This window comes from Syngnathus scovelli, chromosome 5 (assembly GCF_024217435.2).
Source record: "Syngnathus scovelli strain Florida chromosome 5, RoL_Ssco_1.2, whole genome shotgun sequence".
Classification (NCBI taxonomy): domain Eukaryota; kingdom Metazoa; phylum Chordata; class Actinopteri; order Syngnathiformes; family Syngnathidae; genus Syngnathus; species Syngnathus scovelli.
Window position 1 is genome coordinate 688,716 of NC_090851.1, and position 15,501 is coordinate 704,216.

Genomic DNA, 15,501 nt, shown 5'->3' on the forward strand with positions numbered 1-15,501 from the left:
GCAGGAAGCGAAAAGGGCGGCGGGGCATTTTCATAAAAACAAGATTGGCCAAGCTGGCCGTTTGAAACACACTCACCGACATCTAACACGTCCTGATCATTTAATCCACGAAACAAAAAACTCCGTGAAGTAACTCGAAACCATGATGACTGACTTGTTCGGCATCATGGTTTCAAGTTATAAATAATAAAAGCAACATTAGCACCTCTCATCAGCAGCCAAAGGGCTGCCGTCGTCGGACTGGAAGGCCACGCATGTTGCTAATTGCTCCGTTTAGACGCAATTGCTGTTTTCTTTCCACTCGGGCCATAACCCAATTCTTGAAAAGTGCCTTTAATTTGCCTAATTGGCACTGGATGAGGAAATGGAGAGATGTTGAAAACGTCCCCGGGGATTGTAGAGACGAGGTCAAGTCGCAGTTACGCCACTCGCTCGGATTGGCCGCTTTCAAGTCTGATTGCGCTCGTTAATTGCAATTACGATTCCCTGGCGAGCGTCGAGGCAGGACAAAGCTAGCTGCCTGGCGTTTTATGTGCCTTCAAACACAAGACTGGCCTGAAAATCTGCTCCGATTGCTGACAAATTCAAAGCGTGGTGGTTCAAATGCAAAAAATATATATATATACTACATATATATATGTGCCTGGCTAAATTTTGACAGACAAAAAAAAGAACATCAAATTTGCAAGTGGGCACAGGTTTTGTTTTGTTTTGTTTTGTTTTCCAACTTGGCCAACAATTGCAAGATTTCACTTGATTGGTCTCAAAGCATTTTGCAATCGTTTGCAAGTTGGAAGGTTTTGTCGCTAGTCTTGTTTTAACCTGCACTCACTTTATCATCGCAAATATGTTGAATTTTTGGCGGCCAAATAACCGATGAGTCGGCAAACATTGAATCCATTTCAGCTCGCCTGGCAGGCCGAGACACGTTTGGATGGCACCGTTCTTTCTTTATTTCTTTCGCTTGATCATATCATTGCATTTTTTGCCTCGCCAGCGATTTTCCACTTCCTCTCTCCACTGTGACAATTCAAAACATGACTTTTGCACTCTCGCGAGACAGGTGTGTAATATCTGCAATTGGCCGCAAGCTCCTATTAGGGCGTGCCCGAGAGTGCAAACACACACACACGCATTCTACCCTGTCCGTCTTTACCAGCACAGTTGATCCGAGTCTTCTGGGAGTGACATCAAGCCAAGGCGGTGAGGCGAGGCAAGGCAAGGCGAGGCGAGGCGAGGCGAGGCGAGGCGAGGCGAGGCGAGGCGAGGCGAGGCGAGGCGAGGCGAGGCCTTGAGCCCAAGACGAGGCGGGTGCTCATAGAGGTAAACATTTTGGACTATTTTGTGCATGTGAAGGACAACATCTGCTGTTGTGATGAGGTTGAGAAGTAAAGCCAAGTGATGAGGTCTGTTGTTTTGGAGCAGGGGTACGCAACCTGCGGACCGTGGGCCATATGCGCGCGCTCCATAAAAACAAGTCCCAAAAATATTCTTGTAAACAGAGAAAATAAATATTCAGCCAAACACAAACACAAGTGTCTTCACTTAGATCAACCGATACATAAAATAAAAACAATACATAATTGAGAGCAGAACTCAACAGGAAGCCCAAAGCGGCTTCAAGACCATCATCATCCTCTTATCAGCGCCTAGAATCTTCTCCCGCAAGGCTGGGGAATCACTCATTCATCCTTTTGCAAAAGTAAAACCTCAGTTTTGCATTTTGCGTATTTCAAACAAAGATCAAAATAAGGATATGGTGTCAAACAGTAGCTCGTGAAGAAACGAGACCTCAAACAAAAACAGAGCAAAACAGAACGAATCAACCCTAATAAACGATCCGCTTGCAGATACCAGATCACTTACGTACAAGGAAGAGGAGCCTTGAAAAAATGGCTCGGTGGCCTCGGTGCGTACGCGTCACATTTTTGAGCTCATGTCTTTTCTTTGCTCGTATTGCGGTGAGGTCAAAGGTAGTGTTGTGAAAATAGCCGCATTATTGCCGGGCCATAAAGTTTTCCCGGCAGCAAATGGTCCGATGGTACGTACGTGCGTCTGCTAAACATTAGCGAGCCCGCGGGTCAAAAGTGTCACACGCTTGACATGTTTCCGAGACCCGCCATTGGCTTTGCCTTTTAACCCGGTTTGGTGAGTTTTGACAGCGCCTTCCTTCACTTGTCCCAAAAAAGGCTTCATTTTTGTTTTAGTCTGAGTGCTGGTCGCAAGACTTCTTCGTCTTCAGTTAATGCAAAGTAAATAAGGCGATTGCATGTACTTGGTAGTTCCTAGCTAGGAAACCAGCAGTGTATATAATATATTGACACTAACCTGAGAAAAATATCCCAAAATACAAATATATTCAGATGGAAGTATGACAAACAAACTCCAAAAATCATTGGTCAAAATAACAAAACTATCAGCAAAACGTGCAACGAAAAAACGTGAATTATTTCTTGGAAATACCCAAACATAATAAGTTCCGATATGTTTTTAAAGCCCTAATATACTGTATGTATATAGGGCAGTATTCCGCCTTCTCCTTCGGTGCCTCCAGGGTCACACACTCTGCCATGTTAACCACCACTGGAGGTAAAAAAAAAAAAAAGAAAAAAATCCCAAAATAGCACCGGGCTACTCATATTTCCATCATGTGTTGAACTCCTGGTGTGTGGTTGAGTTCGTGGGATAAGGGGGGGGGGTGGGGGGGGGGGGGGGGGGGGGGGGGTCTTTCCGATTATCACATGCTGTTGAGGTGTTGACCTAGGCTGGAAGGGAAGACTTTGGGGGGGAGGGGGGCGAGCATGTTGGGGGAGCTATGGATGGTGTGTCATATTCTTCACAATATTTTGCATTTGGGACAATATAGGTCACCCACTCACCTCGCCATCATCACCATGTTGAGGTGGGGGCGTGGAAGGGAGCGAGGGAGGGAGGGAGGGATGGTGGGAGGGAGGGAGGGAGCTAGTCCTTCCAGATTTGACTGCTTCGCTCTTGATCACAGAACAAATAACATGGACGTTCATTGCCTCCTCCGCCAACCCCCTTCTCCTATTTCTGCCCCCCACCTTCCGCCTGTGGTTGGCCCCCCTGCATCCACCCTTCCGTGCAGCCCCCTCCCCTTCCCTTCCCTTCCCTTCCCTCCCCTCCCTTGCTTGTCCTCCCCTCCATCGCTTATCCGCGGCAGCGTGACGGGGGAGGCGGAGCTCCCCTCTCGCTGAGCTGCCGCCGCCGCTGCCGCCGCCACCGCCACCGCCTTCGCTCGCCCTCCTTCCAACCTGCAGCGAAGATGATCCGTCGCCGCTGAAGAGCAAGACGAGCAAGGACTATTTTTTGGTTGTTTGCACGGCGGGGAAGAAAACGCAGAGGCCGGGAAGGCGGAGGTCCGGGAAATACGCACCCAAGTCGGCCCGAGAGGACGGCGGACATCGGCGGTTGACACCCCCGCGAAGGCGCCCCCCTTCCCCTCCCCTCCTACCCCACCCCACCACCACCACTGCGTCCCCGCCTCATCCCTTCCATCCTCGCGAATTCGGAAAGAAGGGATTATAGCCGCCGTTGCCGCCGCCGCGATCGGCGATCCGCGGATTTGCAGCGTTCCTCCCCGGCCTCAGCAGGGTCCTCCCTCCCTCCCAGCCAGCCGGGGATGCGGCGCCTTGTGCGGGATAGAGTCGGACGAGCAACCGGGCTCTCATCCGCAGTGGACCCATGAAAGACATCTGACACGAGCACAGATGGGTAAGAGGAGATGATGCGTGCAGCGTGTGCCTGTGCACGAGCGAGTGCGCGTGCGTGTGATGTTGCTGCTGCTGCTGCTGCTACTGCTGCTGGATGAAGTTGACTTGATCATAACAAGAGGCGCAGATGGCCTGCATGCACTGCCTTGCCTTGCCTTGCCTTGCCATATATACAGCACATAATGAGGGAGGGGCTGGCTGTCGAAGGTCTTCATAGCACGCTTTGCTCTCCAAAGCAAGGTCTTGAGGCCAACATCATTCTTTCGTCTTTAGGCCAACATCATTCAAACCCATTGAGACAGTGCAGGAGCAATCGGCAAAACAAAAAGATTGGATGGACGGTGTTGGAGTACACTGCCCCACAGTAAACTAACCTATTTGATTTCTTCAAGTAACACATTTATCATCTCACCAATGCCCCAATCATCATGCCCAAAGATAGATGGACTTTCCAAAAGGACCCTTCAGCCGGCCAGCCGGCCGGCCAGCCGGCCAGCCGGCCGGCCCTCACTTTCCGTAAAAAGCAGGATTGCAGAGGATTTGATGTTTTCTGCTGAACTATTCTCTCTCTTGACAGAGGCTAGTTTTTGCTCAAATGTAACACAACACAAACGCGACAATGATTGTAAAATCAACAGAAACGCGGTGAAGTGTCCACCGAATTTGTGCACCAATGGCAAAACATGCTAAGCTAACCCGGCTAATGGCTTCCCATCACATCCTGCTTTTGCCGCTGTTCCCGTGGCAATTAAGCTGTGTCCTGGCAGCTCCACACCAGGAAGCTGGCTGCGCTTCCGCTCTTCCTGGAGAGAATCAAAACACACGGCTTTCCACTTTTTGGAATGTTTTTCAACCCTTTCCCAAGTCTGTCCAGCTTTGGCTCACACAAGCACATTTTGAGGACGCCGTCCGTGTGTGTTGCTACATCTCCTTCCTGTTGTTTTGCCCTCCCGCTGACCCCCGCCCGAGCGCTCAGCCGGAACGTCCAAACACGCGAAAGTGGGGGCCGTCGCTGCGTTTCCGCAACGCAGCGTCAAGGCGCAGCGTTCAGGAAGCAGGAAGAGTCCTTTATAAATTGTCGTCGTCGTCGAGGCCTCGCTGATAACATTTGTCTTCAATGGACGTATTATTGCCACGAGCAACCAGCCGCATAATTGGCTGATTTAATGAAGTAGTCGCCTGAGACGCTCAGGTCCCGGAAGACAGATACAAGTCCGATAGACTATGTTTGGGAAGTGGTAGTAAAAATTTGCCTTGGCAAGGTTTGGCTAGTGTTTTGAGAATCCAGGCCTTAAAGCAACATGAGATTTGGTTGGCATGCGGGGAGACCCACCCAAAGAGTCTCAGGAGGCCGGCCGACAGTTAGGTTTGAAATTGCATTGAGGCTTATTTTTGTTTCCTTGCAGTTTGAAAAAACAAAAATAAGAATAAAAAAGTCCACCCCTGAATCCAGCTTCATTTGGCAACAGGGAATTTGGTCGTGATTGGACCTGCAAAGAAAGTCTCAAGAAGCCCCGCCTGAATAGAAACAGGTTGAAAATGGCTGTTCTCTTGTTTACTTCCTGTTTGGATTCCATTGGGATCCCAGTTTGACAACTTTATTTACACTAGACCCTTTTTTAGATTGAAACTGCTCGTTTATACAAAAGTGGCATTTTGGACTGGACATTCTTGTTTTTTTCAGCTTCCTAGTAATAGACAAGAACGGCACTAGAAAGAAAAGTGGCTCACAATTGTTTCTGGTTGCTCGTTTGAACGACAACAAACTTTGGGCAAAATGGAGATGGTGGCAAAGTCGAAGCGGGTGCAGAGATGCCTCCTTTGCCAAACAGAGGAAAAAGGGAACTTCTCTTCTTCTTCCCTTTGGTCCACTTCCTGTTTTGCATCCCGCTTTGGGGAAGTCCTTTTTTGTTTTACTTGTTGTAACAGAACAGCACGGTTTTGGCCACTCATTCACACAAACATACTCCATGCACTCAGGGGACAACCCCCCCAAAAAAATAAACACATTCAAGCCGAAAGCAGTGCGCACACTACCGCTCTTTGTCAAGGTCATGTTGTCGTCTGATGGGAAGCCAGCCATCCGACCTGATCCCTTCTGCTGCCATTGGCCTGCTCCTTCTTCTTCTTCCTCACGGCGCATCCTCCCCCATCGTCACCCCTTTTCTAAATAAACCAGGAGTCGCCCCCACCCCTCACTCCTGTCAGACAGTTCGCCCCAGTTTAAGCGCGGCCAAAATAGAAAAGCGCCCTCCTTGACGGCGTCTCCTCCGCCATGTCCTCGCTCACCCGACGCTGAACCCCCCCCACTGGCAGTGTCGCTTTACAGTGGATGAAAAATGCCAGGCTCAGAATGTTGCATGGTGATGTGGCTCGCAAAGGAGATCCAACAGAACCCAACCTTTTATGTAGAAGGGACTTTGGACTGCCCCCCCCCCCCCCCCCCCCACGCGCTTGTCCTGACTAGAACTTTCTATGATGCGTCAAACACCTAAAAATGCATAAAGTTATTAGGTACACCTGAAAATGGTGGTGTACCTAACGGAGTGTCTGTGCGACGTCACCGATCAAACAGCCAATCAGAAAGTGGGGGGTGAGGGCGGGTCAGTGACGTCAGTGCCGCCCCAGTCATGAACCTCACAGCGGTATCTATCTATCTATCTATCTATCTATCTATCTATCTATCTATCTATCTATCTATCTATCTATCTATCTATCTATCTATCTATCTATCTATCTATCTATCTATCTATCTATCTATCTATCTATCTATCGCTACCTAGCTAGCTAAAAAGATCGTTAGCTAGCTAAAAAGATAGCTGTCTATCTAGCTAGCTCAAAGACAGCTAGCTCGATCGCTATACTTGCAGTACTTTTTGAAGTTTCTTTCTGTTTCACCAAATCTTGCTTGTGTTCTTACAATATGCTGTGAGGTTGTAGCTTTTCACCCCTTTGGACTGCATATCCACAGCTAATTGATAGCTACTAGCTCATTTGATCGCAAATGATCCCGGAGGAAGTGGAGGCCAAGACGGGTTGAAGCCCCGAGCCACGCTAAGCTAATCAATAAGCGGCACCAATTGTGCTGATTGTTTGATCGACGCTGACAACGTTTGCAATTTAGAGCCATCGATTGTTTGGCGGGCAGCACAGCGCACGACTGTTTGGCAGGCTTAAATATATTTGTCCAAACATATTGGGGCCCGTTTCTTCTCATCCTGCCAAACGCTTTTAATAAGCAAAGCAAAGGAGATCTTTAAGTCAAATATGCCAATATGATCTTTGGCACTCAAAAGCATTGAGCAAAAAAAAAAAAAAAAAGTCGATTCCTCCCAAATTAGAAGCATGTGCTGGACATTTTTCAATGATGCGGGAACATATGGCAAGCAAGGCCCACACGTCTGGTTCCGTTATATCGCAAACATTCCAGGAATTTGGACCCTTGGGGCTCTGATTCTTTGCGGAGATTACCATCAATAAATAGCTGGCCTCGGTCGGCCTGGCTTGTCCTTTGCCGTCACGGTCGCTGCGCCTTGGGTGTTGTGTTGGAAGGGGACGCCCGCCTGCCCGCCTGCCCGCCTGCCCGCCTGCCCGCCTGCCCGTCTGCCCGCCCCGACGCCTTTGGGCCTGCCTGGCTGCCACCTTTGATTCAGCCGTGCGTTCGATTCAGGTCCTGAAGACTCAGTGAAATTCGGTAGGCATGTTTGTCAGGCGAAGAACCACCCCAAAAAATCTCTGTCACGCCAGAGTGTCAGGTCTAAGTACCATCAGACATTAAAGCACACGCTGGAAGGAAGAGGAGAAGATAACCAGGATAGGTTCACTCGCCAGGAGAACGGAAACTCACTTCCAATCTCCATCAATTGGGAGTCCTTACTCCACTGGAGCAACGCTGATGAGCTAAGGAATGTAGCGTGGTGCGATTCAGCCTTTAATTGTCGGCCCGTGAATTGCAGAGTCTGTCCTGTTTCCTCAACCCACTGTCTTCTCCACGGTTGGCTGACTCATCCTGGACTGTGATCAGATAACTTGAAGCACGTAGAATGGCGTTTTCCTGCGGAACAATGCAACTAAACCTTTGCTAAGTTGATCTTCTTGGTAAACTAACACAACACACAATAATAATAATAATAATAACTAGCCCTAAACACTTCAACGCACATGAAGTCAATACGAGGTCACTGGTTTGCAGTTTCTTAAACGAACATGAAGTAAATGTGCGGTAACTTATATGCAATTACTTCATCGTCACGGTGCCTCCAAAATGGATTAGATGTGTGTGTCCGTGTGTGTGTGTGTGTGTGATGTGTCAGGGATGCAGCAGTGATTCAGCACTTTTGGCCAAAATGTCAAGTGAATGGATGCCATTGTATTTCCGACTGCGCTATCTTGGAGACTGCTTGGCTGGCCAACACACACACACACACACACACACGCACGCACACACACACGGAAAGTTTGCTTCTGACTCACTATCAAATATCACCCATCAAGATAAAAACTATACGCCCAAGATCACAGCGTGTTTGGTGAGGAAATTGCTTTCAAGCAGGAAGTTTCGTTTTGGTGTGTTGCAAACGCCTTGCATCACTAACCGTCTTTTTCATTCGCTACAACATTGGAGGCTCGTGGAGGTCATTACGCTATTGTGTTTTTAACCCGAAACGCTAAGTAGGATTTATATTGGACTAGGTGTTTTCATTTCGTTTGTTCCTTGAAGGCAGCACCTGACTTAATTGGATGGATGGATGGATGGATGGATGGATGGATGGATGGATGGATGGATGGATGGATGGATGGATGGATGGATGGATGGATGGATGGATGGATGGATGGATGGATGGATGGATGGATGGATGGATGGATGGATGGATGGATGGATGGATGGATGGATGGATGGATGGATGGATGGATGGATGGAGAGGTATAGATTGGCCTCAGCAGAGAGCTTCACAGAACTCTTATAAAAGTTTTTTTTTTTTGCCTCACAAGCACAGCGACAATTCACATACGCATTTAGAGTGTTGAATGACCAGGCCAAGGCTTGACCTCACGCACGCACACGCACAAACACACACACACGCGCACACACACACACAATGAGGGCCACTATACTGGAATCAACAGCAGTCTTGTTCCTCTGTCTCACGCACGCACGCACGCACGCACGCACGCACGCACGCACACACAGCAAACGAAACATGTCAACACAGGAACCAGACATGATCTCCACCGTGTTGAAAAAGGATCTTGTCTCTCGGTGAACTATGTGGCACTGTGTATCATTGGACGTTGCCAAAGTGACTTGTGGTGAACTTTTCTAAGACTGGCTCTCCAGAATTGTTTGGGCGTCAAAGCTCCATGTTGACTGCGCTTTCTTTCCACCAAAGAGACACTGGTGCCCTAAAATAGGTCATATGACGCCACCGTTTCCCACGCTCCTCCAACGTCCGTTTCGATGACACAAAAATAGTCAATCCTGGAACGTGCCAGAAGACTTTTCTGTATTTATTTATTTATGTCTTTTTTTAGGAGGGTGGGGCGTTCCATGAAGGCGTCGACCTCGGCGCCCCACTTGGCATGGAACTTGTGACTGCCAAAGCAAAGCGGGAGACAAATGTGCCGCAATGTGTCAGTGAGGCGCGAAAGCAACAATTTTTGGATCAACCGATGCTCAAAAGAAGATGTTCAACATTGCCGCCTTTCCCATCCAAATGTGACTCATGTTGCAAATGAGTGCAGAATGACGGACAGCAGATGTTAATTTGCATGTTTTGATTCCGACTCCTCAGCCGTGTCGCTCGTTTGCGTGCTTGGACTCAGCCCCGTCTATCATTTCTTTTCTTTTCTTTTCTTTTCTTTTCTTTTCTTTTCTTTTCTTTTCTTTTCTTTTCTTTTCTTTTCTTTTCTTTTCTTTTCTTTTCTTTTCTTTTCTTTTCTTTTCTTTTCTTTTCTTTTCTTTTCTTTCCTTTTTTGTTTGAATGAAGTCATTGTTTCCCATGTCTTTTCTTTTTGCTTTGAATGAAGACATTGTTTGACACGCCTTTGTGCCGGCCGGCCGGTCCGGTCCGGGCCGGGCCGGGCCGGGCGCGCTCACCGGGCCCACGGAAGCACTTTTGCGCTGGCCTTGGATTCCAAACACATCACCGAATCGAGTGAGCAATGCTCCATTTGGCTTGTTTTGCTTTTTTCTGTGCTCGTGTGGCACACGCACGCACGCACGCATTGACTTCGAATTTGATTGACTTGTCAGGCTGGAGAAGCGCCGCATCGCTCGCCACTGCACTTGCGCAATTCTGCTGACATGGCTCGCTTAAGAGCGTGTGTAGGTCATATATTATACTATACATATATATGATATATAATGTTCTATATATTGTATTTGCTTCTGCCAAGTGCGTGACATCTGTGTTGCATCATCACATTAGTACAGTGCAAATAGTACAAATGGAATGTTTTATTTCATTCCCCCCCATGTACTAGCGGCTTTTTTTTGAAGTGATGTTTCACTTAAAGGGCTGGGCGGGCGCCTTTGACACTTTGCTATTTTGGCCAATTTGAGTGACTGCTGTGTTGTTGTTGTTGTTTTTCTTGGGTCAGGATGAAAATGCGGCGGCACAGGGTGTTCTTGCTGTGCACGGTGGGCCTGTGCGTCATCTCCTTCCTGCACTACTACAAGGCCCTCCACTATGTGTCCCTCCTGCGCGAGCTCTCGGCGCCGTATCCCAACATCAAGTCCATCGTGGTGGCCGGATTCTTCTGGCAGGAGAAGGGACCCGGAACGGGCACGCCGCTCAGCCCCGCTTCTCCCGAGGAGGCGCCCCCGCTGCCGGTCCTCCGCCCGTCGCTCCCCAAAACCAGAGCTTCGGCCGAGGGGGACCGGGTCGCAGCCGAGGCGGAAGGGACCGGCGCGGTGGCCAGCGCGGGACTGGAGATGAGGATCAGGGAGGTGCCGGCGCCTCCTCACCCTTGGGAGAAACCAGACGAGAACCCGAGGGGGGACCTTCCGAGTCCGGTACGAGCAGCAGCAGCAGCAGCAGCAGCAGCAGCAGCAGCAGCAGCGAGGTTGCCGGGGAAACTAAGATGCAGCGTTCTCACTTTTTTTTTGTTTTTTTTTTTCATTCCATCCAGCAGCAACAGGAAGACGGCCTTCCCCTACGGCATCCCACCCACCTGACCGCCGACCCGGCCCACCCGACGGCGTTCCTCAAAACCGGGCCGCCCTCGGACTCGTCGGAATCCATGGGCGACCTGCACACCCGCACTTACCGGCTGCGAGACGACAAGACGCCGTACTTTGCCCGAACCCGAGCCGGGGCGCTCTGCTTCCGACAGGGCACTGAGGTGGTGGGACCCAAAGCGGGCGGCGCCGGCGGGGCGGCCGCCCTCCCCGGCGGGGCCGCCGGCACGGGCCATCGCAAACCTCTGCAGCTCCAGCAGCGGGCCTCGGCGGCGCCCAAGGCCAAGACCCGGGCCACGCGGGGCGGGCGGCGGCTGGTGAAGTGCGTGTGCCGGCCCGGCTGGCACGGCCCCTACTGCGGGGTGCCCACCATGGTGTACCACTCCAACCTGCCCACCAAGGAGCGTCTGACGCCCAGAGAGTTGCCCCGCCGCGTCATCAACGCCATCAACGTCAACCACGAGTTCGACCTGCTGCACGTTCGCTTTCACGAGCTGGCGCAGGCCGTCGACCTCTTCCTCGTCTGCGAGTCCAACTTCACCGCCTACGGCGAGAGAAGACCTCTCAGGTGAGTGCACCTCCTGGAGGAATTGCAAAATCAGTCGAGTTCCAGATTTGAGGTTACAATATCCCAACTTTTGGTTGTTGTTGTTGTTGTGCTACGCCGTGCGCGGCAGTTTCCTGCGTCTGCTCCTGAACGGCACCTTTGACTACGTGCGCCACAAGATCCTGTACGTGTTCCTGGACCATTTCCCCGAGGGCGGGAGACTGGACGGCTGGATCGCCGACGACTACCTGCGCACGTTCCTGACGCGCAACGGCATGTCGCGGGTGGAGGGCGGCCGGCCGGACGACGTCTTTGTCATCAACGACGCCGACGAGATCCCGGCTCGCGAGGGCCTCCTCTTCCTCAAGCTGTTTGACGGCTGGACCGAGCCCTTCGCCATCCACATGCGCAAGGTGAGCGCGGTGTCGGCCGCTTTGGCACCGGCCGCTTTGGCGCCGGCCGCTTTGGTGCCGGCCGCTTTGGCCGCTTTGGCCGCTTTGGCGCCGGCCGCTTTGCAATGGGACCCGAGTCGAGCGCAATGTGGCTGTGTGTGCGCAGTCGCTGTACGGCTTCTTCTGGAAGCAGCTGGGCTCCCTGGAGGTGCTGTCGGGCTGCACCACGGGCATGCTGCACGCCGTCTACGAGGACGACGGCATCAAGCTGCGCCGCCGCGAGTACTACACCATGGCGGCCTTCCGCAAGTATGAGAACGACACGGGCCACATCCTGGTCCAGTGGTCCCTGGGCAGCCCCTTCCACTTTGCCGGCTGGCACTGCTCCTGGTGCTTCCCCCCCGAGGGCATCCTCTTCAAGCTGGTGTCGGCCCAGAACGGCGACTTCCCGCGCTGGGGTGACTACGAGGACAAGCGCGACCTGGGCTACATCCGCCAGCTGATCCGGACCGGCGGCTGGTTCGACGGCTCCCTGCAGGATTACCCGCCCGTGGACCCCAAGGAGCACATGTACGCACCCAAGTACATGCTGGACCACTACCAGCGATACCGCTACCTCCTGGAGAACCCCTACGCCGAACGACGCTGACCCGAGCGGGACCGGCCTGGGAACCGGACCGGACTGGACGCAACCACTGGATTTACGCAAGCGCTCGTTTCCCCCTCCACTCTTTCTTGTTGTCACGTTTGGAGACTTCCTCTTCACACACACACTCACACACACACACGCACCTTCTTGCGTGTGTGCGAGAGAGACGGACTACTCGTGTGTGTGTGTGTGTGTGTGTGTGTTTGTACCAACGAGCCATCATCAGTCCTCAGTCCGTTCAAAGGAGGTTTTTGCTGTGATTTTATTGCACCCACATGTGGATCGCAAGTGTGTGTGTTTGGGGGGGGGGAGTGTACGTGTACTAATCCGTTGTGTGCGCGCTTTTGTAAGTTAAAGGGAGATTTTGCTGTGGTTTACCCCCCCCCCCCCCCCCCCCCCCCCCCACCGCTTCATGAGAATTGCAGGTGTGTCTGTGTGTGCCAATCATAAGTGAGTGTTGAGCGTGTGTGCGGGCGGCAGGCCAAAAGAACTTCTGACTCCTCCTTGGAAACAAATCGTACGTGCCGAGAAGATGGGCGTGTGCGTGTTTTGTTATTATCAAAAAATGTTAGTCACTCAAGTTCAACTTGTATTTGGTGAGACGACGGCGGCGCCCATGTTGACTGGTGGAAGACACTTGCTAGCTACCATGGTGTGACAGAAAACAGGCCAAGACGGTGGTTGCTAGGGTAACAGAAGACAAGCCAATGCTTAATTACCATAGTGACAGAAGACAGCAAAGTGGTTACCATGGTGACCAAAAACAGGGCCGCTGATTTGATCCATATCGTTCAGTATTTGTAAAGAAAGTATGACATCTATGGGATGAAAAGTGCTTTGGTTGCCATGGAAACACTGCAATCACGGCAATAAATCAGAGCTGAGAGGCTGCAATCAACCTTCAACATCTGGGCGTTAGCGCAGCACGCGTGGCGATGACCCCTGTGACCCCCGTCACCGTCGCCACGGCAACCGTCCTCACCACAAATTCCCAGCGTGCCGATGGCGTGATGTCATCGAGTTCGGCTTCGGCTTCGGAGCCAGTGTTGACATCAACAAGAGCTTTAGTTTCATTGGAATGACTTCTTTTTTAACAAATCAAGATTAGATGTTTACATTCAAATGATGAGGTTGTATAAAGCACTACAAAATGAATAACTGTTCCCATCAAACTTTTCAACACCAAACTTTGCCGATGTAGTTTGGCCCTTCCCTTGGACTACCTAACCTGAAATGAAGGAGTCCGCTCATATTTAACAATTGGGGGATTTTTTTCTTTTTTTTTTTGCGTGTGTGCCTGCAATTCTCATGTGCTATTTCTCCAGTTCACCTTAAAACAATCATATCCTGGGTTTCCGTGGCAACCGGCCGGCGGAAGTAGGAGGAACGACGGGGAGGGAAGGGTGGAATCATGGATTATTTTTGCACTTTGTCCGTCTTGTTTTGATAAAATGTGCGTGTGTGTGTTTCTATTTAAATTGTGTTGAAATGACATCTACTTGGCAGCTTGATATTTAATAAGTGGTTTGAGGCGTGCGTGCGAGCGAGCGAGTGTGCGTGTGTCAACCTGCTGTTGGAATAGACGTCTACTCACTCACTCACTCACTCACTCACTCACTCACTCACTCACTCACTCACTCACTCACTCACTCACTCACTCACTCACTCACTCACTCACTCACTCACTCACTCACTCACTCACTCACTCACGCGTCTCTTACCTCCTCCAAGGCCATCAAGTAACCAATCACTGAGGCTTTTCTTTTTGTTTCTCCCGTGTCCGGCCGGGATGGCATGGTTTTCCCGCATCGCTCGCTGCGATTGGCCGTTTTCTGATACATTTAGCAGTGTGAATGCACCTTATTGATTTGTGTTAACATTGGGTCATTAACAGGGTTGTTCTGTTATCTTGATACTATTTTGTTGTTGTTGTTATTGTTGTTGGAAAATGTGTGAAAATGTGTTCTTTTTCCCATCTTTTTGTACTAAGCAAAATGTGTTGAAGCCAAAGTGTGGTAGCATCGACAACACGCACGCACGCACGCACGCACACAACACGCTCACACACATTAGCCCCTTTCGCACTATTCGTTGGAGCGCGACTGTATGCCGGTCAAGTCAACTTCTTACTGTGCGTGTTGACCCCAAATAGGTCATAGAAGTTGACCTGCAAAATTTGCTTTCCCTGTAAAAGGTCGTGACACGAAATGCCTCGTTGAAGTCCACTTGTGAATTTCCTGGCTTCCACTAACGCTATCAAATCAAATTTCCGACTGTGTGTCACTGTGTCAAAATTGCTCTTTGCTGGGTTCCGCGTGAAAGGCACAGGCAACTATTTTGCGGAAGCTCACGGCTGTCACGTGGTCACCTTGCAGGCTCTCCGTCGAAAGCGTGTGTGCGCATTTTGCGCCGTAAGAGCCGAGCCACATCCATTTTCACTCGCTTTTGTGTGAAAGGGGCTACTGTTTGTCACTGGCCAATAAAAAGATCCAAATACTGACAGCTTTATTTTGAAAGCACGTGTGAAATTTTGGGGGGGACTAATTGCAACTTTTGGACCCCCTCCGTACGTCCCTGCACTGATTGTTCAAGCTCACATAGTTTTATTTTTTATATCTTTTTTGTCTTGTTGATTTCAGTGGAGTGAGTACTTGTGTGTATGCGTATGTGTGCGGTCCGGTGGCTCGGTGTTCCAAGAGGAAGACCCCCACAGACCAAAAAAAGGGCCTGGGGGGTAAGATACTTTCTAGCAAAATAATAAAAGACTATCGGGGGGTGATGGGGAAAAAAAAAAGGAACATTTGTAAGTGAACTCGAGTGGTGTTTACTCAAATGACGTATGTATGTTAATCATCAACAACCACGAAGGTTCTATGGCAAAGATATAATAAATTAATTTCGAAATTTCAACCATGTTCTGATGATGTGTGAAAGCTTTAGTGACATGAGCTTTTTCGGACGCTTTCCTATAGAAAAGTGATCATTTTTAGCGGGGTAAT

At 50.3% G+C, this 15,501-nt stretch overlaps 1 protein-coding gene across 9 annotated transcripts; it reads left to right on the top strand.

Annotated features, from left to right (window-relative positions):
• The first annotated feature begins 1,117 nt into the window (after window positions 1–1,117).
• On the top strand, window positions 1,118–15,412 carry mgat3b (beta-1,4-mannosyl-glycoprotein 4-beta-N-acetylglucosaminyltransferase b). 9 transcript variants are annotated; one of them, XM_068650826.1, is made up of 7 exons: window positions 1,144–1,218; window positions 1,279–1,323; window positions 3,110–3,735; window positions 10,335–10,749; window positions 10,866–11,482; window positions 11,592–11,874; window positions 12,020–15,412. In XM_068650826.1, exons 4-7 carry the CDS (start codon window positions 10,336–10,338, stop codon window positions 12,500–12,502), a joined length of 1,797 nt encoding a protein of 598 aa, XP_068506927.1. In that variant the 5' UTR covers window positions 1,144–1,218; window positions 1,279–1,323; window positions 3,110–3,735; window position 10,335; the 3' UTR covers window positions 12,503–15,412. The 9 variants fall into 9 exon arrangements, with proteins under 9 accessions (XP_049575951.1, XP_049575953.1, XP_049575950.1 ...); XM_049719994.2 differs by lacking the exon at window positions 3,110–3,735 and having other exon boundaries at window positions 1,118–1,218; XM_049719996.2 differs by lacking the exon at window positions 3,110–3,735 and having other exon boundaries at window positions 1,118–1,203; window positions 1,274–1,323.
• The last annotated feature ends 89 nt before the right edge of the window (window positions 15,413–15,501 follow it).

Excerpts from the sequence above, each read along its gene's own strand:
- mgat3b (XM_049719994.2), top strand. The coding sequence starts at position 10,336 with ATGAAAATGCGGCGGCACAGGGTGTTCTTGCTGTGCACGGTGGGCCTG. Across the intron at positions 10,750-10,865 it reads GGGGGGACCTTCCGAGTCCG|CAGCAACAGGAAGACGGCCT; the intron begins GTACGAGCAGCA and ends CATTCCATCCAG. Across the intron at positions 11,875-12,019 it reads TCGCCATCCACATGCGCAAG|TCGCTGTACGGCTTCTTCTG; the intron begins GTGAGCGCGGTG and ends GTGTGTGCGCAG.